The sequence below is a fragment of the Acinonyx jubatus genome, chromosome C1 (assembly GCF_027475565.1).
Source record: "Acinonyx jubatus isolate Ajub_Pintada_27869175 chromosome C1, VMU_Ajub_asm_v1.0, whole genome shotgun sequence".
Lineage (NCBI taxonomy): Eukaryota > Metazoa > Chordata > Mammalia > Carnivora > Felidae > Acinonyx > Acinonyx jubatus.
Genome location: NC_069381.1, coordinates 199,290,708 through 199,316,565, shown reverse-complemented (window position 1 = coordinate 199,316,565; position 25,858 = coordinate 199,290,708). Strand labels below are relative to the sequence as shown.

Genomic DNA, 25,858 nt, shown 5'->3' with positions numbered 1-25,858 from the left:
ATATGTAGCAGAAACACAAGTAATGATTCCTGTCAGTGGGATTGTAAAATCAATTTTATGGGTCATAACTAGCATTAAATAAAAAAGGAACAAAATAGAAAATAATAGAGGAAGTATTATACATAGTAAGGATAAGTATTGATTTTTGAAATTTCTGTTGTCATTTTATGTATGTATAATAGTTTATGATGTAAAATATTTCTAAGTCGAGATCATGGTCAAAAGGGTTAAAAAATGCAAAACAGTATACATATGTATACTGTATAGTATACTACCATTTGTGTAACAAAAAGAATGAAGTTGGTTTGCATTTACATAAAGAAGAATACTTATAGAGGATAAGAGAATGGCAAGTGGAAGAACTGGATGGATGGCAGTGGATGATAATGAGACTTCTTAGTGTATGGCTTTTATATTAGTATTTTGATTTTTGAGTCTTAATATATCACCCATTTGAAAATAAATTCTAACTTTTTAAAATTGTTCATTCAGATGATCTCAGAGATTTTTTTCTTTCCTATCCTAAGACTGTATGTAATTCTGTAGAAAGAAACAAATTAGAAATTTCTTCCATAGAGAAATTACATTGCTTTTAATCTAGTTGTAAAACTTATCTGGCAGAATGCCGGCCAAAAGCACTACTTCCCAACTAAGATGTTTAAATTGTTGTATTCACTTTGAATGTTCTTGCTATATTTTTAGGGTAGACTCTTCGAGTGATCTTCTGCCAGTGGACTCTGTCTCACTCTCATTCTCCCCATCATGATGTATTTGTTTCATTGATTCCTCCAGACTAGAACCCCTCAAAAGTCATATGAGGCATATGTGACTTGCTATTTAAGTTATGGCAATGAAATATCATCATTGCTTCTTTTTCTCATACTTATGTCACATGATCATAATCATTGAATGTTTTTCTCTGAAGATTCATTTTCATGCTAATCACTAGAATCACATCTTATGTATCTGAGTCTTTTTTTTTTAAGTCCGGTATTCAAAGCAAATTCCTTTCTGCCTCCAGTTATAGTGCAGAAATTTTAAGTTGATGGGAGTGCTAGAAGAAAATGAGTGTCAAGTTCAATTTCTGATGCAGACTCCACATTAGAATCAGCTAGAGTGCTTCAAAAAAGCCTACTGGTGAATGCGCCTCACTCCAAGCCAATTAGGCTAGACTATCTGGAGATGGGTTTCTAATTGTGAATTATTTTCATAAAAATTTTCCATATGAGGGGTGCCTGGGTGGCTCATTGGTTAAGCGTTTGACTTCAGCTCAGGTCATGATCTCATGCTTTGTAAGTTCACGCCCCACATAGGGCTCTGTGCTGACCACTCAGAGCCTGGAGCCTGCTTCAGATTCTGTCTCTCTCTTTCTCTGCTCCTCCGCCACTTGTGCGACACTCCCCCTCCCCCCCCAAAAGAAATAAACTTTAAAAAAATTTAAAAAGTTTTCCATGTGAGAATATGATCTAAAAGAATGCCAATTAATTTGAATACTTAGCTATGTTAAACTTTATTCCTACAGACACCTTCAAAAAGAGGAAGTTTGGAAACTAAAGATGATATTCCATTTCGAAAAGTTCTTGGTAATCCAGGTAGAGGATCAATTAAGACTGCAACAGGAAGTGGAATAGCTGTCACCCGAACAATTCCCTCTTTGACATCTACATCAACACCTCTTAGATCAGGGTCATTAGAAAATCGGTATGAAAGACTTTTTTTCTTAGTCATTAGCTGTGCCTGTTTATAAATGTCTTTTAGGCCTTTTAGAAAGACAGGGACTTTGAGAAAAAAGAGATTGTCCAGTGAGTAAAATATGTTAGAAAAAGAACATATAGAGCATACGTTTTAGTAGGTAATTAGTGTTGGCTTTTTATGATTTACATCAGTGACACATACTGAGCATGCAGATGTACAGTATATTAATTAAAATGTGGTTTAGAGAATTAAGCAGTAGTAGTCATAGTTCCTGTCCTTGAATATGTTGGTTTATACTTCTTAATGGTATGAATTATGACTTTTTTAAATAACTTTTTTTCTTTGTCCTCTACAGGACTGAAAAGAGGAAAAGAATGCTATCATCTGGCTCAGAGTTGAATGAAGATTACCCTAAGGAAAATGATTCATCATCGTAAGTTGCTTAAAGAACACTTAAGGCACTAGATCAGTGTTTCTTATATATTGGTAATTACGGTCACTAAGGAAGATTGGGGGAGAGGTGTTCAGTTTATGAGAATTCTAAAGATAGAACAGAATTTAAAGTATTTTAGTGACCGTAGATTATAGACTCCATAGAGAGAGTATTTGGCCATTGCTGTTGCTTTGATCATTGCCCTTCTCCCATCCTAGCCTTTTTTATTATCTGCAATACTTAGAGGAAGAATAGGATTGAAGAACTCTAAACAGATGTTTCTTGTTGGCTGCTTTTTTTGGTGTGAATTCTTTCCTTCCCTTTATCTGTGATTTTTTTTTTTTTTTTTTTTTTATCCTATTCATGTGAAAAGTTAGTCTGGGAGTAAAAGGATGTGAACCTGACATAGGGTCTAGGCAAGGAGCTTCAGTTTTTTTAGAGGTATTTTCTGGCTTCAACAAAAGAGAATAGACCTGCAACAGGACAGTCACCAGCTCACAGTCTCTTCCTCATCATGGAGGGTTTTTGTTTATTTTTTGTTGTTTGGGGGAGAATAGTTATGACACAATTATGAAATACTTCAATTAGTGCCTTTTTTTAAAGTTTTTATTTAAATTCCAGCCAGTTAACATACAGTGTAATGTCAGTTTCAGGTGTACAATTTAGCAATACAACACTCGGCACTTATCACAAGTGCACTCCTTAATCCCTATCACCTGGTTAATCCATCCACTTACCTCTCCTCTGGTAACCATCAGTTTGTTCACTATAGTTAAGAGTTTGTTTTTTATGGGCGCCTGGGTGGCTCAGTTGGTTAAGTGTCCGACTTTGGCTCAGGTCATGATCTTGCAGTTTGTGAGTTCGAGCCCCGCGTCGGGCTCTGTGCTGACGGCTCAGAGCCTGGAGCCTCTTCAGATTCTGTGTCTTTCTCTCTCTCTCTGCCCCTCCCCCACTCACACTCTGTCTCTGTCTCAAAAATAAACATTAAAAAAAAAATTTTTTTTTTAATGTTTGTTTTTTTTCTCTCTTTTTTTTCCCCCCTAGATCATTTGTTTTGTTTCTTAAATTCCACATACAAGTAAAATCATATGGTGTTTGTCTTTATTTGACTGACTTATTTTGCTTAGCGTAATAGTGTCTAGCTCCGTCCACATCATTGCAAATGGCCAATTAATACCTTGACAGAAATCAGTTGATAATCAATTAACTGATACTCAAGGTCAAGGGTCAGCAGAAGAGTGTTGAGAAAAAGCTAAAGAAACTTTATATATTTATTGGGGTCTTGGTTCTGTTGCTATAACAGATGGAAAACTGGGTAGGTGATATAGGACTGGTGTGGCATCTGAAACTACAATCACCATAGACTCAGCTTCCTTCTATTTTGTTGGTCTACAATTCTTAATAAATAGCTTTCTTTTTGTGAACCAAGATAGATGCTTCAGCCTCCACTCTCATGTCTGCATGCCTGTTGGTGGGAATGGAGAAAGGAACAAAGGGAGGGCATACTGCTTTCCTTTAGGCCGGAAATTGCACACACCACTTCTGTGCACATTGGCCAGAATTTGGTCATATGGTTATACCAAATTATGAGGAACTCTGGGAAATATGCTTAGCCTAGCCCAAATTATACTATTATGGCAGAAGTATACAATGATTATTTGGGGACAGTTAATAGTCTGCTGTAGTTTACCTCTCTAGCCATAGAAATATACCTATTCATCATTCTTCACATACATTTAGTCATTGTATCCAGTTCAGAGCCCAGGATCTCTGGGTGATGTGCATTTCTCTCCATAATGTCTAAGTGTGCCTTGGACCATGTGCCTCATGGTCTGATACCTAAAAAAGTAAAAGGCAAGTTAACCTGTATTCCCCACTCCCAAGTCTATACACGTATTATCATACATTGCTGGCATAGTTATAACCACAATAAAAATTTCTATTTAGAAAAGACAAGAATAGGAAACTGAAGGAGTCACTGCTCTACAGCAGCAATAAAATCTTGGTAGGCTGAAGGTATGAAGACAATGAAGGCAGTTTAGCCCATGTAGCAAGCAGTCTGTGTTCTGTCCTTTGGGAGAAACTCCCTCATTGTACTTCATTTGACTCCTGATTTTGCCCCCTAATAGATTTCCTTTGTCTTTTATCTTTCAAGGCCATAGCTGAAATGGGTTTGGAAGACTGTGTTCTTTCTTGGGGCTGTGCAGCTTTTGTAGCCTGCTTCATGCTGATAAAAGTTCTGGGAGTTAGAAGTATCCAGAAATCGTTGCTTTTCAGCCTTTTGGTGAAGATCAAGTGTAGAAGTGTCCAGAAATCTAGGAGTTTTAGAAGTCCAAAAGTTTATTTAAATATAGAACAAGAAGGATTTTATAGACTCGAGAAAGAATTTGGGCCAGTATTTTTGTTGTTTGGTTTTGGTGTTGTTGTTTTTTAATGTTTATTAGAGAGAGAGCATCCTCAAGGAAGGGAGGGACAGAGAGAGAATCCCAAATAGGCTCACATCAGCAGCACAGAGTCCAGCGTGGGACTCGAATCCATGAACCATGAGATCATGACCTGAGCTGAAATCAGGAGTTGTGGGGTGCCTGGGTGGCTCAGTCAGTTAAGCATTTGACTTTGGCTCAGGTCATGATCTCGTGGTTCATGGGGTCAAGCCCTGCGTCGGGCTCTGTGCTGACAGCTCAGAGCCTGGAGCCTGCCTGCTTCAGATTCTGTGTCTCCCTCTCTCTGCCCCTGTCCTGCCTCTCTCTCCCTCTCTCAAAAATAAATAAACATTAAAAAAAAAAAAAGTGAAGGGGCACCTGGGTGGCTCAGTTGGTTAAGTGTCCGACTTTGGCTCAGGTCATGATGTCACAGTTCGTGGGTTCGAGCCCTGTGTCTGGCTCTGTGCTGACAACTCAGAGCCTGGAGCCTGCTTCGGATTCTGTGTCTCCGTCTCTGTCTTTGTCCCTGCCCTGCTCAACTTACTCTCTTTCTCTCTCAAAAATAAATAAAACATTAAAAAAATTTTTTTTAAGTTTTGAAATAATTTTAGATTTACAGAAAAGTTGCAAAAGCAATATAGAATGTTCCTGTATACCCTTCACCCAGTTTCCCCTAATAGTAACATCAAGTTGTTTTTTTCATAAATTTATTTCCATAGTTAACCTTCTGTCATTGCCTCAGTTTGACAATCAAACACAATTGGATTTTTTTGGTTCCATATGGTCTCAAATTACTAGACGATTTCAATTCTAGGCCATTGGCACAGAGGGCTGTATTCCTTTTCATCCCTGACTGTAAGCTGGCTAGCCCCTTGCCCAGTTTAACCTGTCTTGAATAGGACCATGCTGAAACACAGACCGGTATTCTTATCGTCTCAGTCTTTTCACTTAGAGTTATAGGTTTGATACGCAAGACATTACAGTAACAGTTTTATGAACATTTTGCTGAGATGTAGCAGTAGTATTCACCAGCTTTCCAGTCTGTAATATCAGTGTCCTGACCCTCCACCTTCCAACTGTAGCTAGTGCTATATATTTTAGGTTTGTTAGGGTAGTACCACACTTCTAGTAACAAAATTTGTGTATTCAGTGTCTAGTTGTAGGGAACAAAATTCATTTCAGCTAGTTTATATACACAAAGGTATTTGCCTTCAGAGAGTATTAACAGACTTACGGAATCGTTAGGAAAGCTGAAAAGATAGGCTTTAGGTTAAGCTTTCAGAATGATTTTAAGATCTATGCCCCGGATCAGGTCACCAAAGATGCCCCTGGCTGTTGCTGAAGCTAGTAGCTGCATTGGAAGCTGTCACCTCTGGGACCATGCTGCCATTGCCAAGATTAGAAATCTCTACAGAAAAACCAGATGCCTCTAAAATGATGTTTGTCATCACAAGGAGCAGAACACATTACCTCTGCCTTACTTCCACTTTTCAGATCTCACACAATTACATGTAATTTATCTTAATTCCCATCCTGAACACTAACTAGGAAATGTAGTTTTTTTGTTTTTTGGCTTTTACAGGACAGATGCACCAAAAGGTGGTTTTAATGCACTGTTGTGTTGCATGTCAGTTCACCATATTCACCATACTTGTGGGACATCTCACTTTTTCTACTTAGAATTCTATGTAGTGAGCCCTAAATTTCTGATCTTTGTTTTGGGCTAATAATACTTTTAAACACATCACAGTCAGATTGTATGAAGTTTGGGTTTCCTAGAAGACTCTAAGTTACTACACTTGTATAAATGACTTGTTAAGAAGGTGCTTATAGGACAGACCAGAGTGAGGAAATAGGACAGGGAAGGAGAGGAAGCCACCCAGGGGTGTGATCTTAGCGAAAAGTCCCACAGAGAGTAGACTTTATCTTGATCCAGCAGGGTCTCTGGGCCTGTTCCAACTTGAAGCAAGGACGATGGGCTTTCATGTTCCCATACTGCACAGCCTTTGGTTCTGTGGCTCTGCCCCGATGGGCAAAATATTTTAAGTAGCCCAAAGGCAGTTCTCTGAAAAAGAACTGCAGGTGCTGGCTGTTGAAAACACACAACTGGGATGTGTGAAAAGTATAAAAAGGGATCTGAGGGGCTCTGATGGAGCAGAACTATTAAGTTCATTCCATGGTATCACAGATTCTTCACATTGATGCTACTCAATTTCTGGGTGAAAATCTTACAAAAGAGGGTTAGAGGGACGAGCTGCTATTTGTCCTTACTGCTATAAATAGCCTTGAGGCTATAACTGGTATTGTCATCTTTTTCTTCTGCTATCCATTCTAGACTTGCTGCATTCTTCACTAATACTTCTGCCGGTCTTGGTGATTTGCCTAGTGGTATGATTAAAGTCCTCATCCCTATGGGGATGAGCCCCTGGTCACTATGTACTTGTGCAGGCCATGGGTGCTAAAATTGCCCATTCGTAGTTAAAACTGAACGTGACAGCATTAAGAAATTCCCTAGTAAATCCACTTTATTCCAAAGATATTCTTCATGTCCTCATTGTATAGTATCAACCCTGCCTCCTTATAGTAATCAAAGTCGGGGCACTTCGGTGACTCAGTCGGTTAAGCGTCAAACTCTTGATTTCAGCTCAGGTCGTGATCTCACCGTTGATGAGTTTGAGCCCCACATCGGGCTCTGCACTGATAGTGTGGAGCTAGCTTGAGATTCTCTCTCCCTCTCTCTGCCCCTCCCCCGTTCATTCATGTGTGTACCCGCTCTCGCGCACTCTCCCCCTCAAAAAACAAAACAAAACAAAACCAAAGTCAGTTACCCCTGTTAGTATAGCAGTTCCTTTCTTTGCCTGTTCCTCTGCCAACATGAGGAGCCCAAGATGAGTAGCAACCATAGCTTTAGATTAAACGGGACTCTTACTGTCCCCACGGTTGAAAAAGTTCCCCTTCTGGGAACCAGGACTTGATTGTTTAATGTCTCTTTAGTGGAGCTCTCTGGTGTGCATTAATAAACAGATCCCTACTGTTTGTACACACTTCTGTATGGCTGTTCATATACTTCTTCCATAAATCATTCTCCCTGATCTTCCAGGCTTGCTACTTGCTGGCTTCTTACTATCCATCCAAACTATTTGCTGCTATCCCGGAAATCATGGCCCACTTTTTTTTCCACACACAGTGGATAAAGAAATGTGCCTCTCAAACTCTGCACCATGGAGGATTTCCTCTCACCACTCTGTTTTTGGGCAGTACCCTAATGGGTCTATAGTGCAGCAACAGTTCATTTTTATCCTGTACCAAGATAGCAGATGATCTGTCTGTGAATCAGGCCAGGTTGGTTATAGAGAGTACTCATAAGCCTATTCCTCTTATCTATTCCTGCTTGCTTAGAACTCATCCTAGATAAATCACTTCCACTTTATGATGGATTGCTGCTGTAACTTTCTGGTCTGATGACTTCAAGGGTCTCTTCCAGGCATTAGTAACATGCCAGGAGTAGTGTGTGATACTTTATAAGTAATGTGTACTTTTTTTGCTGCAGACAGCATGGTCTTGCTCTCAAATCCTAAAGACCCAGGCTGCAATTCTCTTTGGGTGAACAATTCTACATGGTGTCTTAAGTTGGTAATTGGCTCAGTGGCTCAACCGACTCTATTGTTTTTTCTCTTGAGCAGATCAGTACTCATAGCAACAGCCAACCAGTTCCATAGTCTTTATGATTACTATTCCATATCACTTGGATCAGTTATCTGTTGCTATATAGCAAACCACTCCAAAACTTAGTGACTTAAAATAGTAACTATTATTGCCTGTGAGTTGATGGTGACTTAAGTGATTCTACTTTATCTGGGCCAGAATTGGCCGATTGTCTCTGGGTACTCTCATTTTCTCATGCATCCATGGTCATTTGCTGAGGCAGTTAGTGGTTAGTTGGTCCAGAATGGCCTCACTCATGATTGCCATTGGCTTCGTACTGGTTGGGTAAAGAGGGTGATTGGGCCATGTGTCTTTCATCATCTAGCAAGTTAGTCTGGAGTTATTCACATAGCAGTGTCAGGATTCCAAGAGAGTGAGTGTAAATTTGCAAAGTGCCTTTAGCTTTAGGACTTATACACTGTTGTGTCTGTTGCATTCTTTTAGGAAAAGGAAATCACAAAGCCAGCCCCATTAAGGCATGGGAAAATAGACTGCATTTCTTGATGGGGGATTTGGGTACAAGGAAAGGAATGATTTGGGACACATTTTTAAAAACTGTATTGAAATACAATTTGCATATTCTAAAATTTACTTATTTTAAATGTGCAATTCAATAATTTTGGGTGATTGTATTGAGTTGTGCAACCATCACCTTAATCTAGTTTTAGAATGTTTCTATAACCCCAGTAAGATCCATTGTGTAATCTACCATATTTCTCAAATGCTAGAGATATTGCATGGGCCGTATTCTTTTCTAGTTTATCCCATCCCAATTCACTACAAATGAAAATCTGAATAATTATAGTTGATAGGGTCCCAGAGGTATTATCACCAGCAGTGGGATTTCTGTTGCCATTGCCAAACAAGTGGTCCAGTTCCAGAATCTTGGCCTTAGAGGTGTGTTTCCTAGGCCCATTTCTAGAACTAGCTGTTGTTGATAAAGTTCTCCAGAAGCAGGCGCTGAAATGGAGATTTATGCTCAAGTTATTTATTAAGAAAGTACTCCCAAGGGATACCAGGAGGGGAGTAGGGAAAGCAAGTCAGTAGTGCAGGAAATGAAGCTTGAGTGTGGTCTCATACAAAAATCAAGCATAGGTTAGGCTTCATCCTAATTCCAGAGAGAAAACCTGTTACATAAAATTCACCTTAAAGTTGTTCTCTCATCCAAGCAAGGGAGCTTGGCTTCTTGACCTTACTTGTGTCTCTCAAAGTGCAAGCAAATTATCTCCAGTAGCTTGAGGTTAACCTGTGAAAAAGAACCCTAGGTACTGGCTGTCAAAAACATAACCTAAATTGGTGTGGAAGAGAAGACACAAAAACCGGGTCAGAGGGAATCTGGGTAGAGCCATCTTCGTTATGTGCTACAGGCTTTATGCATGATGGATCTCCTAAAATTAGTACTTTGTATCAAAGCATGAGCATATCTCCAACTGAACCCACTCCACTGGAAAGGTTTAGGTATTTGGGAATAATAGATGGGGGAAATGCCACTTAAGAAATTTTGACCTGTGTGTGAAATGTAAATTTTCTGAAATGATAAGTATTTAAAATTAAGAACTATGTGTTTATATGGATGTCTATATGGATATATATATATATACACACACACACACACTGAATTAAATTATTAACTGTAGGAACAACAAGGCTATGACAGATCCCTCCAGAAAGTATTTAACCAGCAGTAGAGAGAAGCAGCTGAGTTTGAAACAGTCGGAAGAGAATAGAACATCAGGTAAGTATTTGGTCTTCATATAAAATGCTAATTTATTATATGACATACCGTATTATACTAGAAATAAAAACCTAAACTGGGACATATCTCTACATTATTCGGTGTATGATTCAGTGCTAGTTATCAGGTGCCAATTTGTATCCAGTACTTGACGAAAGTATTAGATATAAGGGATTTTTATTCTTTTAAGAAAGACTCTAACCTTTACCTTCTTCCCTATTTCACTGCCTACAGTTAAGCTTTTTCGTTGTCAAAGTACCTGAACCATAGAATGAATTCAAGGAGTTAAAGTGGTTGAAACTGAATTTTATCAGTGTTCCTGCTTGTTACAAGTTCCAGAAAGTCTTAGAATTATTGCCTGAAGCAGTTGTTTAAGCTCAGCTTGTACCCCATTTTACAAAAACTAAAAGTTACGCTGTCCACGAATTGTTGTCAGTGTTTCCCACATTTAACATCTCTCTGATCCTCTCAACTCCTTAGAGAATCAGCTATGTGGTATTGATTTGAATATTATGTCAACTGGAAATTGAAGCAAGCTATAAAATATGGCCTGGTGTTGAGTTTAAGAGAATTCATTTGATCAGGACTTCAGGAATGTTCTTTTTTTTTAGTGGTTCAGGGTTATGACATTGGACTCCTACAGAAAGAAGTATCTCCAATATAATTCTTACCTCTGAAATAATAATATATTTTGTAACATCCACTTACTGGTTTTCAGCTTTTATAATCAACCTATAGTTAGGAAACAATGCTTAAAGATGTAATAAACCTTGACAATGTTGAAGTTAAGGTGTGTCTTAGAAGAGTTGATGGGGAAGAGGAGGAGAGAAAGAATGAAGTAGTCGAGTGATAAGGTTCATGGAACAAAATGTAGAAGTTTTAAGTGTGTTAAAGTTACAAAGTTAATCAGTAAAAGTAAAGTTAACACAACCAATACTTGGAGAGAAGAGAACAAGAACGAGTGATGTAAAGGAGAAATTGCTAATTTTTCATAACAGGGAGATATTACTTATAATGAATAAAGCAAGAAATAGTAGAAACATTATCTAGCATTATGAAGGAAATGAGGAAAACTAAGTTTTAAAACTGGTCAAATTAGAGGCAAAATTTTAGGGCAGGAGAGAATTCTTGGTATTATAACCTTTCTGCAGTGTTTGATCTTTTAACATGCATATATATTTGATGCAAAGAAAGGGGGAGAAACAGTTAAATATAAACAGGCCTAATGCGTAATTTTATTATTAAATGAATTTGGCTGATTTAGGAATTAACATTTCCCTGTTTTTTTCATTTTTTTAGGGCTTTTACCTTTACAGTCATCATCGTTTTATGGCAGCAGAGCTGGATCCAAGGACTACTCTTCTGGTAGCACTAACCTAGACAGGTATGCGTTGGCTCTGTGCTTCATGAAGAACTTGAAGAGCTCTCATTTTCAAAATATTGAATGATGGTTTAGGCTGTGAGGTCTTAAGTGAATATCCTAATTTAAAATAACAAAATTACTGAGAATCATGACTCACGATATTTTAGTTAGAAAGTATTCTGGAGGGGCGCCTGTGTGGCTCAGTTGGTTGAGCATCTGACTCTTGATTTCGGCTCGGGTCATGATCTCATGGTTGATGAGCTCCAGCCCTACATCAGACTTTGTGCTGACCGCATGGAGCCTGCTTGGGTTCTCTCTCCCTCTCATGCATGTGTGTGCATTTGCGTACTCTCTTTCTGTCTCTCTCTCAAAATAAATAAATAAATTTTTAAAAAATTATTTTAAAAACTGCTGGAAATGTTTTAGTTTTCAGATGCTTTTTTTTTTTTTAATGTTTTCAACAAATGAATAAATGTGCTGAGGCCACAGGTGGTGACTGACTATGTGATCAGATTCTTGACCAGTGTATTTTCCATCATCCCTAGTGATGAACATATCAAGATCTCTCCTGAGGCGTTTTACTTATTTATTTATTTATGAAAGAGAGAGCACACACGCAGGGGAGGGGCAGAGAGAGGGAGAGAGAATCCTAAGCAGGCGCTGTCAGCACAGAGGCAGAGCCTGACAGGGGGCTCGAATTCACTAGTGAGCAGTGAGATCATGACCTCAGGTGAAATCAAGAGTCGGACACTTAATCAGCTGAGTCACCCAGGTGCCTCCTCATACGTTTTTAAATTGCCTTCGTTGCCTGTGTATTAAGCTACTACCAAAAGTTAGGACATTTTCTTTAAAAAAACAAGTTGCACGTTAGTTTTTTTTACTGGGAAAGACTAGTCAGAAACTTAATTGCTGATCCTATACAGATTGAATTTTTTTTTTTTTTTTGAGATTTACTGAACATAAATATATTAGACAACTGGTAAGTGCTTGTCAAGAAGGCACTATCTTGGAATGTAGCCTGGAGGGGCAGTGGTAAATGTAAAAGGTAAGGGTAGTGGGTAATGGTGGTATATAATAGATATGTTATAATGACCTATTAAGTGACATTTTGGTTTTTTTTAGTAGAATTTAATTCAAAGTGGTAAAAAATATTTTTGATTATTTGATAAAATGAGGTGAAGTAAAGAATTTGGTCCTGTATCTTTAGGTATTTTCAGCCTTGGGTGGTTATTTCAGACACTTTATAACTACAGTGATAACTAAGTTATTTGAATGTAAAAGAGAGACAAATTTTTGCTTATTAGAAGAATCCTAAAAGAATCCAAGTTTTTAAAAATCCTAAATTAATTATAGTACAAGTTTCTTCTCAAGATAATAGAATGTGTATATTTACTACACATAGGAATGACTGAAGGAAAAAATATTTTTAAGGCAAAGCTGCAATTCAACGATGAGGTGAAAATTTCCAAATCATTGAGAAAAAAACTAATACTGAGTAAATAGGCTGAAGCCATGAGCACATGGAAAACACAGATTAGAGTCAAGTATTTAGGTCTGGGTCTTCAAAACCAGCATGGGATTGGGAATTGAACATAATTCCAGGCCAGAACTTGGTTTGTTATATGAAGCTACATATCTAGAACTGCTTTCTGTGCTAATAAACCAAGGCAAAACACTTTTGTAGCACTACTTGGGTTTGGAACCAAAAATGTGCTGCTTGCCTGGTGCTCTCTGAGCAGAGATCAAATACACAGAAATGGGAATTTTAGTGATTGGTGTCTGTTTTAGTGTTGCCTACACTGGGGCAAGAATTCTGAATCTCTGACATAAAGTCCCATGCAGATTGAAGGCCCACAGTGAGGCAGCTATTAAACATGTCAAGAATGTGGGATTGTGGAATGCAGCACAGAAAGAAGGTTGTAAATGTAAATCACATGAAGAGACTTATGTTGGTCTCCATTGGTCTATCCTCCACATCTCAGTAGCATTTTGGAGAAAAAAAGACTGAGGAAAATAAAGACAAGGAATTTGCCAAAGAAGAATGGATGAAAGTGATGAAAGTCCACACGTCGAAAAGCTTCAACAAATGCCAAACAACAGACACTGAAAAAAAAAAATCTACATTGTAGATGAAATTTTAAAAGCTACTTGAAGGAATTACATCATTTATAAAAGGAAAGGAGATGGACATTAGTAACAATAGAAACAAAAGACGCTGGAGTAATAGCATCAAAGAATTCTCTACCCAGCTAAATTATAATTCAAGAATGCAGATGGGGCAACTGGGTGGCTTGGCTGGTTAAGAGCCCAACTCTTGATTTCGCCTCAGGTCATGATGTCACAGTTTGTGAGATCGAGCTCCGTGTTGGGCTCTGCACTAACAGTGCAGAGCCTGCTTGGGATTCTCTCTACCTTTCTCTCTGCCCCTCCCCCACTTGTGCACACTCGCACTCTCTCTCAAAATAAATACAATTTAAAAACATTAAAAAAAAATGCAGACAAGTAATGCTGTTTTTAGATATACAGAGACAATTCAGCAAGAAGCAAATTGAAGGAGTGAAAATAAATACCTGAGCAAAAAATTATAAAACCATATTTAAAAATCTAAATACGTTTACAATTTATTCATTTGTATACTAAATGTATATGGTAGAAACTCCAGAAGTTACAGGGTGCAAACAGTGAAAAGTAAATCTCCCTTTCTTTTCTAATTCCTAGTTGTTTATTTTATCTTTCCAGAGGCAACTACTATTGCTAATATTCTTTCAGGGTTATTCTGTACATCTAAATACAGTTCTGTAGTTTTTATAAAATGAGGCGACAATAGGATTGAAAGCAAAAAATTAATAAAATTTTAGACACTAAAGAGAAATAGAGTGGGGAAGAATATAGGGAAATTAAAACATTTTAAGTTCCTTTTGAGAACTTAAGTTATACATAATAAAAAGTTAAGGATGACTTCTGCTTCTGGCCAAGATGGAGTTATAGGGACCAGATTTGCCTTCTGTCATGAAACAACTAAGAACCTGGGCAAAATATATGAAACAGTATGGACATGACATTGGACAGGAGGCAGTGAAAGACAGTGATCCATGAAAGTTGGGAAACAAATGAAGTTAGCCTTATAACTGCCCTACCTTGCTTCGTGGAGAAGTTCTCAGGCTGCCACACAAGGAGGGGAACCAGTCAGAGCCCTGTGCTCTTCCTGAGTTGAGGAAATGAAGCTAGGAGTCCTGGGAGGTCAAGACATCTGGAATTCACAGAGCAGACGAGCAGAGAGGATAGCTGCACAGAGAAAGAATTGCAGAGATCTGCAGAGGGTTCCCCTTGAGTATTCAGTTGACTGCTGATCAATTTTTCAGGTGAGGAAACTAGCCAAGGCCTAGAAAAGAATCACCCCAAGCATCTAAGGGAATAATACTTGGAGTTCACCTAAAGTTAGAGGTAGTTCCTGTTTCTGATAGCAGCCGTGTGCGTGCTAAGAAAGGCCTTGCCTCATTTGTGAGGAAAACCATCCCTGGACTAATTGCTGCTCTGTTCCCACATAACAAACCTTAAAAACAAGACCCAAAAAGATCTTACTGTTTCCAGGTAACCTAATTACATCCCAGAGCAAAATTCAAGAATGTTTATAAAAACCAAAAATATCCAGGGGTCCCTGGGTGACATTCTGATTCTTGATTTTGGCTTGGGTCATGATCTCAGGGTCGTGAGATCGAGCCCCACATTGGGCTCTGCACTGGGCACAGAGCCTCCTTAAGAGTCTCTCCCTCTCTCCCTACCAAGCCCCGCTTACCCCACTCGCACATGCTCTTTCTCTCTTAAAAAATTCTCAGTGTCTGGCATCAAAGAAAACTTACTAGGCATACAAAAAAGCAGGAAAATTCAGCCTTTATGGAGGAGAAAAGTTAATAATGGAAATTAAAAGTTATTAGTTCGAATCAGTCATGACATTAAATATAAATACAAACTGTTTTAACTGTTGTTAAAAAAGACTGGATATTAAAGGAAGAAAAATAATCTATATACTATTTAAAAGAAACAACTACAACATAAAGATGAAAAAAGGTTGAGAGCCAAAGGATGGAAACAAATACACCTTGCATTATTCAAGCTACAGTGTTTAGGAATGCATCGTAAGAGATACAACTGATGGAAAGGTAATGGTAGATTTTAGGGTAGGTGCACCTTGCTGGCTCAGTCAGTAGAGCACGTGACCCTTGATCTTGGAGTTTGTGAGTTAAAGTCCCACCTTGGGTGTAGAGATTACTTAAAATCCTTAAAAAAAAAAAAAAGTCTAGGCAGATTAAAGACCTAAATAGGAAGAAAATAAGAGTTAAGACTTTTCAGAGAAAATAATAGGAAAATATTTCTGTGACCTTAAATTATAGACTTATAAAATTAATAACACAGTGGCCAGGCAGCCCAGCTTCACGAAGGCTCTCGGTGTGCCATGGCCCACTGCCATGATACCCAGAGGAAGGTCAGCTTCACACTGGGGGCAGCAAAGGAGGAGAAACCTGCTCCTGCAAAAGTGGAAATGAAGCCAAAGAGGGAGGAAAGGATAAGTCTTCAGACAAAAAAGTGCAGCAAAGGGAAAACAGGCTGAAGTGGCTAACCAAGAAACAAAGACCTACCTGCAGAAAATGGAGAAAATAAAAATGAGAGTCCAGCCTCTGATGAAGCAGGAGAGAAAGAAGCCAAGTCTGTATTAGTATCATTACCATGTCTTATCAGTGGTCCCTGTCTCTCTTCTTGTACAATCCAGAGGAATATTTTTATCAACTGTTTTGTAAATGTAAGTTTTTTAGTACCTCTGGAAATATTTTTAAGAAGGAGGGAATCCCATCTCATCCCATTTTTAAAGTATAAATGCTTTTTTCTAAGAGGTAAAATAATTTGCTGGTTGTTTATTTTTTGGTACAACCAGAAGATAATAGGATATTAAATTTGAGATGCTTTGATTGTCTTGGGTGTCAGTTTAACATTCCATAGGTGGGGTAGTTTTTATATACTATAATACCAAGCATACTAAATAGCAGTTTGGAGTCAGATATGCCTTTAATAGATCTTGAACGGTTTTTTTAATGTTTATTTTGAGAGAGAGAATGAGAGTGTGCGAATAGGGGAGGGGCAGAGAGAGAGAGAGAGAGAGAGAGAGCGAATCCTAAGCAGGCTCCAGTGCTCTCAGTGCAGAGCCTGATGTGGGACTCAATCTCACAAACCGTGAGATCATGACCTGAGCCAAAATCAAGAGTTGGTCCCTTAACCAGCTGAGCCACCCAGGCACCCCTGTCTTGACCATTTTATTTATTTATTTAATTTTTTTTTTTAAACATTTATTTTTGAGAGAGAGAGGGAGACAGAGTGCGAGCAGGGGAGGGGCAGGGAGACAGAGGGAAACACAGAATCTGAAGCAGGCTCCAGGCTCTGAGCTGTCAGCACAGAGCCCGATGTGGGGCTCAAACTCAGGAACCGCAAGATCATGACCTGAACTGAAGTTGGACACTTAATCGACTGAGCCATCCAGGCACTGCTTGAACATTTTAAAATTACTTTTATTCCCATGTTGTCTTTGGTAGAATTACTTCCTAAAGAAAACCACTCCTTGATCTTGGCTCTCCCTGTCAGAATTATGTACTCTGTAACTTCTTGGTCATAGTAGTCTAGTTTTCTTAGTAACTTTGTTAATGAGCTTTTATAGGATTCAAAATTTAAGTATGTAGTGTATATGATATTGTGAGTTAATAGGACTTAATGTAACAGCATATCAACATTTGAAGATATTGGTGCTTGATATACTGTTAAGGGAAATTTGCCTCCAAATTTTAAGCTGGAAGGTCACTGGAATAACTTTTAGAAAAGAATCACAGCTACATGATTTTTTAGACTTTTGGTATATACATTAAGAATTGTATACAAATTGAAGTGTCTGTACTGATCCTCAGAACAACCAATAAAAACTCAGTTATGAAAGAAAAAAATATGAAACTACAAAAGATTGATAAATTTGATTACGTCAAAGTTTGACACTTAGAATATATAATAAAGAATTAGAGGGGCGCCTGGGTGGCTCAGTCGGTTAAGCGGCTGACTTCAGCTCAGGTAATGATTTCGCGGTCCGTGAGTTCGAGCCCCGCATCGGGCTCTGTGCTGACAGCTCAGGGCCTGGAGCCTGTTTCAGATTCTGTGTCTCCCTCTCTCTGACCCTCCCCTGTTCATGCTCTGTCTCTCTCTGTCTCAAAAATAAATAAACGTTAAAAAAAAATAAAAAAAAAAAGAATTAGAATGTGGAATATTTAAAAAACTGCAAATCATTAAGAACCCCGTATAAAACAAAGGGTACGCAAGAGCAGTTCAGAGAAGAACAATTATGAAAATACGTTCAACCTCAGTAGTAATCAGAAAGATGTGCAAAATAACGATGAGATCATGTTTCACTCGTTAATGTGATGGAGACCATGTGAAGAAATAGAAATTCACTATTAGTGAAAATAGAAATTGGTACAGCCTTTTGGGAAAACAGTGACAAGATTTCAGAAGACTAAAAATTAAAATTGAAAATACTTATTCCTAACATTTTCGCTTCTAAGCATATAAACTAAAGGAAGTTCTCCAGGAAACTGGGTAAGAATATTTGTTGTGTCATTATTTGCAGTAGTGGAAAAAGTTAACTGCCTAAATGTTTTCAAGACTGGGTAAACTAATATATCTATTAAGTGAATAAAAGTAAATAGTAAAGTAAAACTGTATTATAGTTTTTCAAGCCATTAACTTGGATTATTTTGATTATAGGTTAAGTAGGTACAGTGTCACAGGCTTCTTCAGCTATTGACAGACTTGTTAATTTACATTTGTGGAATTTTTTCCAAGTGATCATCATTATGGATATTTCCCCAAATTTAGGATTTTTTTTTTTTCAGACATTGACTGCTCTGAATCTTCTAGGGGGTAAAATAATATTCAAAATTGTTTTGCTTTCCTCATTGTCTGTTCTTTTTTATAGGACTAATGTTTCAAGCCAAACTCCCTCTGCCAAAAGAAGTTTGGGGTTTCTTCCACAGCCAGCTCCTCTTTCTGTCAAAAAGCTGAGGTGTAATCAGGATTATGCTGGCTGGAACAAACCAAGAGTGCCCCTTTCCTCTCACCAACAGCAGCAACTGCAGGGGTAAGTAAATTCCTTGTATTTTACTTTCTTTTTGTAAAGTGATTAACTAAAGTATATATTGCTTGGTGTAAAAAAGAATGAAAGGAGTCATATTAATTACAATTTTAAAATATATACTCCCTTATTAAAGATTTATCATATCCATTAGTAATGATATATCAGGCCATTATCTGATCTCCCGTTTTTGAACTTTGAAAAAAATTCATACGTATAACATACTAATCATAAGGCAAAAAAAGTGTATTTTCTTATCACATGCACTTCATCCTTCTCCTGAGATATTTCAGCACTAAATTTTATTTATATGCTCCCCAGCCTCTTTATGCTTAGAGTTTTATTAAACACATGAAAAGGAGATCATAGGGGCGCCTGGGTGGCTCAGTTGATTGAGCGTCCAACTCTTGCTTTTGGCTCAGGTCATGATTATCACGGTCGTGAGATCGAGCTCTGTGTCAGGCTCTGCCTCTGTGCTGGCAGCTCCCAGAGCCAGCTTGGGATTCTTTCTCCCTCTCTCTCTGCCCCTCCCCTGCTTGCACGTGCACTCTCTCTCAAAATAAACTTAAAAGGAGAGAGAGAGCACAATATAATAACTAATAATAATTGTAGCGCTCTTACCTAAAGTATTTGTTACATGCCGAATACTGTGTACTAAGTGTTTAAATAGATTTTTTTTCTTTAAATTCTCATAGCAGCTCTGTGAGATAGATGTATGAAATATCTGCATTTAGAGGTGCCTGGGTGGCTCAGTTGGTTAAGTATCTGACTCTTTCTTGATTTCGGCTCAGATCATAATCTCATGCATGGTTTGTGGGATCGAGCCCCTCATTGGGCTCTGCGCTGACAGCACAGAGCTTGCTTAGGATTCTTCTCTCTTCCCTACCCCCCCGCCCCCCCCCCCCCCACTGGCACAGGTGGTCTCACACTCTCTCGAAATAAATAAACTTAAAAAAAAATTGGTTTTTACAAATGAAGTAACTAAGGCTTAGATAAGGTAACTAACTTTCTCAAGGTGATATAGTCAGTGGTACAGCAGTAGTAAACTTCATCAGTTGGGCTCCACTTGCATTCTTAACCCCTGTGCTCTATTACTTCTCTGTTCCTTGATTTTTTTTCACTCCATACTAATCATGGGCTTCCTCCTATATTATGACATAACCTTTAACCATGTTAGTGTATTTAGATTTCCATTTTTTCCCATTACCATCTAGGCTAGAATGAAGATTCTCATGCATATCTTTTTAATATTTATTGGAACTTTAGTATAAATTTTTGGAAGTGTATTTTTGTTAAGACTACAATTTTGAAGTTTTGAAATGTTTTTATTATTCTTACCAAACTGCTCTCCTCACATCTACCAGTTTGTTTTCAGTGTTGCTCAAATTATTGCTTTTGTACCCACTTTAAGGTAATCTTTTTACTTGAATGAGTGGCATCTCCCAATTTGGCTTATCCATAATGATTTATATGCTTCATGTCATAGCAGATAATAATATAGCATTTACAGTGAAGACATTACACTTTCTTCTCTGTTTTCCTGTTCCTTTTCTCTGAGCTTTTTTTTTCCCTGTGCTTTTTTCACCAAATTTTTGGTCTGCCTCAAATTATTATCCTGCTTTCTCCTTACTAGACAACATTCTTGTTATATTAGTCATACCTGTCCCCTCTTATGACCATTCTTTATCCAGATCTTGTCTCTATCTTCATCATATTTGTCTCATTTTCTTATTGTCTCCTCTTATGCGGTCTTTGTTTTCTGGTCTTTGTTTCCATTTCTGGTCTCTGTCATTTGCTTCCTCCAGAGTCCTTTGAAATTCTCATGAGTTACCCACTGTTGATGCTCCAGACTTCCTGTCTACTTCTAGTGTTTCTTTAATTTTGGTATATACCTGTACCCATCTCTAGGAATATAGCTTTCTTTTTTTCAGACTTGTTTCATGAATTAGACTGTAGGGTTTCAAGTAGGCTAAGTACTCAGGACTAAGGACTCCTTAAAAACAACAACAACAGCGGTGCCTGGGTGGCTCAGTCGGTTAAGTGTCTGACATCGGCTCGGGTCATGATCTCACAGTTGGTGAGTTCAAGCCCCACGTCGGGCTCTGTGCTGACAGCTCAGAGCTTGGATCCTGCTTCAGATTCTGTGTCTCCCTGTTTCTCTGCCCTTCCCCCATTCACACTCTGTCTCTCTCAAAAATGAATAAATGTTAAAAAATTAAAAAACAACAACAAACAGTGGAAAACTGCCAGATCTAGAGGTTAAAGGAGGCCACCTAATTCCATTGTTCCTTACAAATCCTCAAAAAAATATAAAATGAATGAGTAGTGCAAAGAAAAGCACACATAACCATTATCATTACTAGGAGAGAAAGAATACTATCACCTTCAAACTACCTTCTGGGTAGAGAAGCAAACCAAATGCCAATAGTGTTATTTTCTACTGCTTTAAGCCTGTGAGTGCTGAGTTGGGGATAGGAGGCTTTAGAGATTCCATGAAACAAAAATATATAGGTGGTAGAAGGCTTAGATGAAGCATAGGAAAAAAAAAATCACTGTTAGAGAAATTCGGATACCATCTGCTGAAATACTGAATATAAGTCTGGATCTCGGTAGTTTACAGCTCTGGTTACAGGAAAGGAACTTGAAAGTAATTGGTGTCAGAAGTAACAGTCTCAAAGAAGCATTACTTGTGGGGAAGGAATCATCCAAACCTGGAGACTTGGTTTAGAAGCAAAAGAAAAAAATGAGAGAAAAATGATGAGTTGTGCTGAAATAAAGGGCAAACAAGACATGCCAACCCTGCCTTGTCTTCTACCACCACTACCATCTTCCGTTAAAGAAACGGCTTTTTCCTAAACTAACAGAAGAAGGTATACTTAGGAACCCTGTCCGTGAAATGAACAGGAAGGTAAAAAGCAGGCCACTGCCATACAAAATTATAAGGAAAAAAAACATGATTCAAAATATTTAGACCAAAAAAAATCGTACCCCTGCAATCACCATGAACCATGAGAAAACTGTTGTATAGCACCCAAAACTGAATGAAATGTCCTTAGACAAGCATTTGAAGGTATGAAAAAAACACCATGGATCAGGAATTCAAACCCTAAATCAAAATGGGCAAACAGGAAGAAAGGGTAGTTGCTTATGCTCAGAAAAAAGAAGAAAGACATCATATCAAAAGGCTAAATTAAAGGTCCCCAAGGGAAAATAAGTTTACATGAAAATTTAATAAGGGGCTTTGAAGGAAAACAGAAGAACCACCCAAGGGGGAGTGGAGATGAGATGGAGAAGTATGAACAATCAGAGATAAATAAGTAAGTAAATAATAAACAATCAGGGAGAAAGAGTTGAACTCGGAAACAGGCAAGGAAGGTCCCATTAGAGTCTAACAGTCTAGACTTTAAAGATAAGAAAACTGTTAGACTTTAGATTAAGTTTTATTAGACTTTAAAGATACGGAGAAATCCTCAGTGCTTGAGTCAAAAGGATGAAATTATTTGCAAGGGCAAAAGAAGACCGATACCAGACTTCTCAAGTCATCATTCAAAGCAAGACAAGAAAAGAACAAAATTTTGAAGAAACTTGAGGAAAGAAAGGATGCACAAAGATTGTGCCAATCCAAGCAGCCAAGTATGCAGGCTAGAAAAAATAAGCTTTGAAGTGGAAGAACTCCAAAAACTGTATACATATGCTCTTCATGAGGAATCTGCAGAGTGTGAGCTTCGTCCAACCAAGAGGTGACAAGGGAGACATTGACAAGAGATAGGTGATGAACTTTCATGTATTTTGTTTTAGAGCTAAGACTAAAACAATGGTGGGAACACATGGAAAGATGGTATATAAACATTACGTCTTCTGTCAAAGGAGTATGATTGCATCTGAAAGGAAATGGAAAGGGAGAGAAAAGAAAAAGTAGAATAAAATAATTGTGTCAGAGGTAATAGGTATGAGTCAAAGGTTGCCTTTTAAAATGGACAGACTAGATAGTAAAAGAAAAAGCTTAAGAAGTAAGAGTTAATGGCACTATAAAAAAGTATAAATAGGGGCACCTGAGTGGCTCAGTTGGTTACGTGTCCGACTTTGATTTCAACTCAGGTCATGATCTCATGGTTCGTGAGTTCAATCCCCACATCAGACTCCATGCTGACAGAGCCTGCTTGGGATTCTCACTCTCTCCCTCTTTTTCCCTGCCCCTACCCCACCCATGATTTCTGTCTCTCGCAAAATAAATGAATAAACTTAAAAAAATGATTACTGTAATACAAAATAATAAAGAAAATACAAAATATAAAGAAAAATAAATTAACCTGCACTTTGAAAACCTTCGTGGCTGGTGTGAGGGAGATAAGAGAGAGGAGGACTGTTGTGTAGGACAACTTTCAGTAACAGTTGTTGACTGCAGTACAGTATTAATAAGCTCTTGTCATATACTGTATTTAATATAACTGGCAATAAAGCTGCAGAGGAAAGGATCTATATCCGCAGACAGCCTGACCTAGAATGAAGCAAAGCATTCCTGAGCTTACTCTTGTATGGAAAAGCAAAGGACTGTCCGTAGGTGCTTTGATGTGACAAAAAATACACGAGTGCCAGTTGTGGGCACCTTCCAACATTCTGAAAAATCACTGAAATCACTGATTTCTGCCAAACACCAGGGCCTGAATCTGAGCATCTGAGCATGGGGGACGATCACCCACAATCCCGCGGTGTGAGAGAGACAGAGAGAGAGAGGGAGAGAGAGCCATTAGCTCAGTTGTGATCATGTGACATTCGGCATCACATACCATTCATATTGCAAGACATCATTCATTTATTAAGTTAAAATTTATCAGAAATGTTCGCTCTTCTGGAACACTCGCAGAACAAGTTACTCATAATCCAAGGTTTTACTGTATGTTTGTTCAAGTAGTACACACAAAAAGTTACAAACCAGTATCATTTATGAATACTGATGCAAGAAACCTTAAGTTAAATACTGACATATTTCTATTCCAGTATCACATTAAGAAAATAATAAACGTGACCGAACAAGTTCATACCAAGATTGCAAGATAGTTCAATATTAGGAAACCTATTATTATAATTTACTGTACTACTAGGCCAAAGAAAAAATCATATGACTTTCTTTGTTGATACTGAAAAAATCTTTGACAAAACACTCATTTCTGATAAAAACACTTGAAAACATAAGAATCAGTGAATACTTCCTTAACCTGATTAAATATATACCTCACTTTTGGGGCGCCTGGGTGGCTCAGTCGGTTGGGCATCCAGCTTCAGCTCAGGTCATGATCTCATGGCTCGTGGGTTCGAGCCCCGTGTCAGGCTCTGTGCTGACAGCTCAGAGCCTGGAGCCTGCTTTGGATTCTGTGTCTTCCTCTCTCCCTGCCCCTCCCCTGCTCATGCTCTGTCTCTCTCTGTCTCAAAAATAAATAACATTAAAAATAAAATTAAAAATAAATAAATAAATATATACCTCACTTTTAAAACCAGTGTTTAGTAAGAAAAAAATCAAGGATGCCTGCTATTTATATTTCTATTTAATTTTGTATTGGAAGTACTAACCAATGCAGTTACACAAGAGAAAGGACATAGAGACATAAGCATTGGAAAAGAAAGACCTATAAACCATGGTGAAACTAACTCAAAGCCTTAGGCAAAGAGCAGGATTGGAAATTAACATACAGAACAATTTGGTATATTAATACAGATAATCAGATGGAAGATAATGGAATAGAAGGCCCCATGTACAGTAGCAACAAAAAAAGGTTTTGTGTGTGTGTGCATGTATGTGTATACATGGAAAGAAACTTAGCAAGAGTTACTTAAAATTGAATGAAGGAAACTATAAAATGCTTCAAAAAGATATAAAATAAACTTAAATACATGTGAAATATCCATGTTCTTGGGGTGGGGGACATCCTAGCATGATCAAGATATGGTTCTCCCTAAAATGATTTATAAGTTTAATGTGATCCAAATAAAAAGACTGAAAAGCTTTTTTATGGAGCTAGGCTAGTTGATGTTTTTGTGTGCAAAGGTTCATATGGAGAGGCTCTTGGGTGGCTCAGCTGGTTGAGTCTGACTCTTGATCTCCACTCAGGTCTTGATCTCAGAGTCATGAGTTCAAGCCCCACATTGGGCTCCACACTGGGTATGAAGCCTACTTTTAAAAAAAAGGTTGATATGGAAAAACACAGAAAGTTAGGAAAATACTGGGAAGAAATAAAGGGGGGGAATAGTCTTACTATATTTGTAATATTATAAAGTCCGTATGATTAAAATAGCTCAGTATTGGGGCACCTGGGTGGCTCAGTCAGTTAAGTGTCCTACATCAGCTCGGGTCATGATCTTACAGTTTGTGAGTTTGGGCCCCGCGTCGGGTGCTTGCTGACAGCGCGGAGCCTAGAGCCTGCTTCGGATTCTGTGCCTCCTTCTTTCTCTGCCCCTCCCCTGCTCAGACTCTGTCTCTCTCTCTCTCTCAGAAATAAATAAACATTAAAAAAAGTGGTTTTTTAAACTAAACTAAAATAGCTTAGTACTGATACATGAATAGACAGGTCAGTGGAACAGAATAGAAAGTCCAGGGACAAGAAGTATTTTTCTTTTAATAAATGGGGTTGACTGACTATATGGCTATTTTGAAAAATATAGTTAGATTCATCTCAACTGTACACAAGAATAAATTCAAAATTAGAGTCCTCAATTTTAAAAATGGAACTTTTTAAAAACTTTTTAATGTTTGAGAGGGCTAGGGCACAAGCTGGGGAAGGACAGAGAGAGAGGGAGACAGAGAATCTGAAGCAGGCTCTATGCTGTCAGTGCAAAGCCCAACATGGGGCTCAAATCCACTTACTGTGAGATTATGACCTGAGCCAAGTCGGATGTTCAACCGACTGAGCCACCCAGGCACCCTTAAAAATGAAACTTTAAATACTAAAAGAAACTGGGAGTGAATTTGTTTATAATTTTAGTGTAGGGAAAGGCTTGTAACTGTGACTCAAAATCAAGATTCAGTAGAAGATTGATAAATTTGTGTACATAAAAATTACATTTGGGGCCCCTGGGTGGCTCAGTCCATTAAGCATCTGACTTCGGTTCAGGTCACCATCTGTGGTTCGTGAGTTCAAGCTCCCACATTAGGCTCTGTGTTATCAGCACGGAGCCCACTTCAGATCTTCTGTCTCCCTCTCTCTGCTCCTTCCCTGCTTATAATCTCCCTCCCTCCCCCTCTCTCTCTCTCCCTCTCTCTCACTCAAAAATAAACATTAAAAAAATTAGAATTTTCATGGCCAAAAGCATAAACTAAGAAAAATTAGGAGCAAATATTTGCAACATG

At 38.2% G+C, this 25,858-nt stretch overlaps 1 protein-coding gene across 6 annotated transcripts in view; it reads left to right on the top strand.

The window, feature by feature from the left end:
* Positions 1–25,858, top strand: part of USP37 (ubiquitin specific peptidase 37) — a 97,345-nt gene that overhangs the window by 20,141 nt on the left and 51,346 nt on the right. For all 6 annotated transcript variants that reach the window (XM_027050726.2, XM_027050717.2, XM_027050732.2 and 3 more), the window contains 5 exons: positions 1,523–1,701; positions 2,051–2,128; positions 9,894–9,991; positions 11,291–11,375; positions 18,361–18,522. In XM_027050726.2, coding sequence (XP_026906527.1) covers positions 1,523–1,701; positions 2,051–2,128; positions 9,894–9,991; positions 11,291–11,375; positions 18,361–18,522 — 602 coding nt within the window. The remainder of the gene's footprint in view (positions 1–1,522; positions 1,702–2,050; positions 2,129–9,893; positions 9,992–11,290; positions 11,376–18,360; positions 18,523–25,858) is intronic.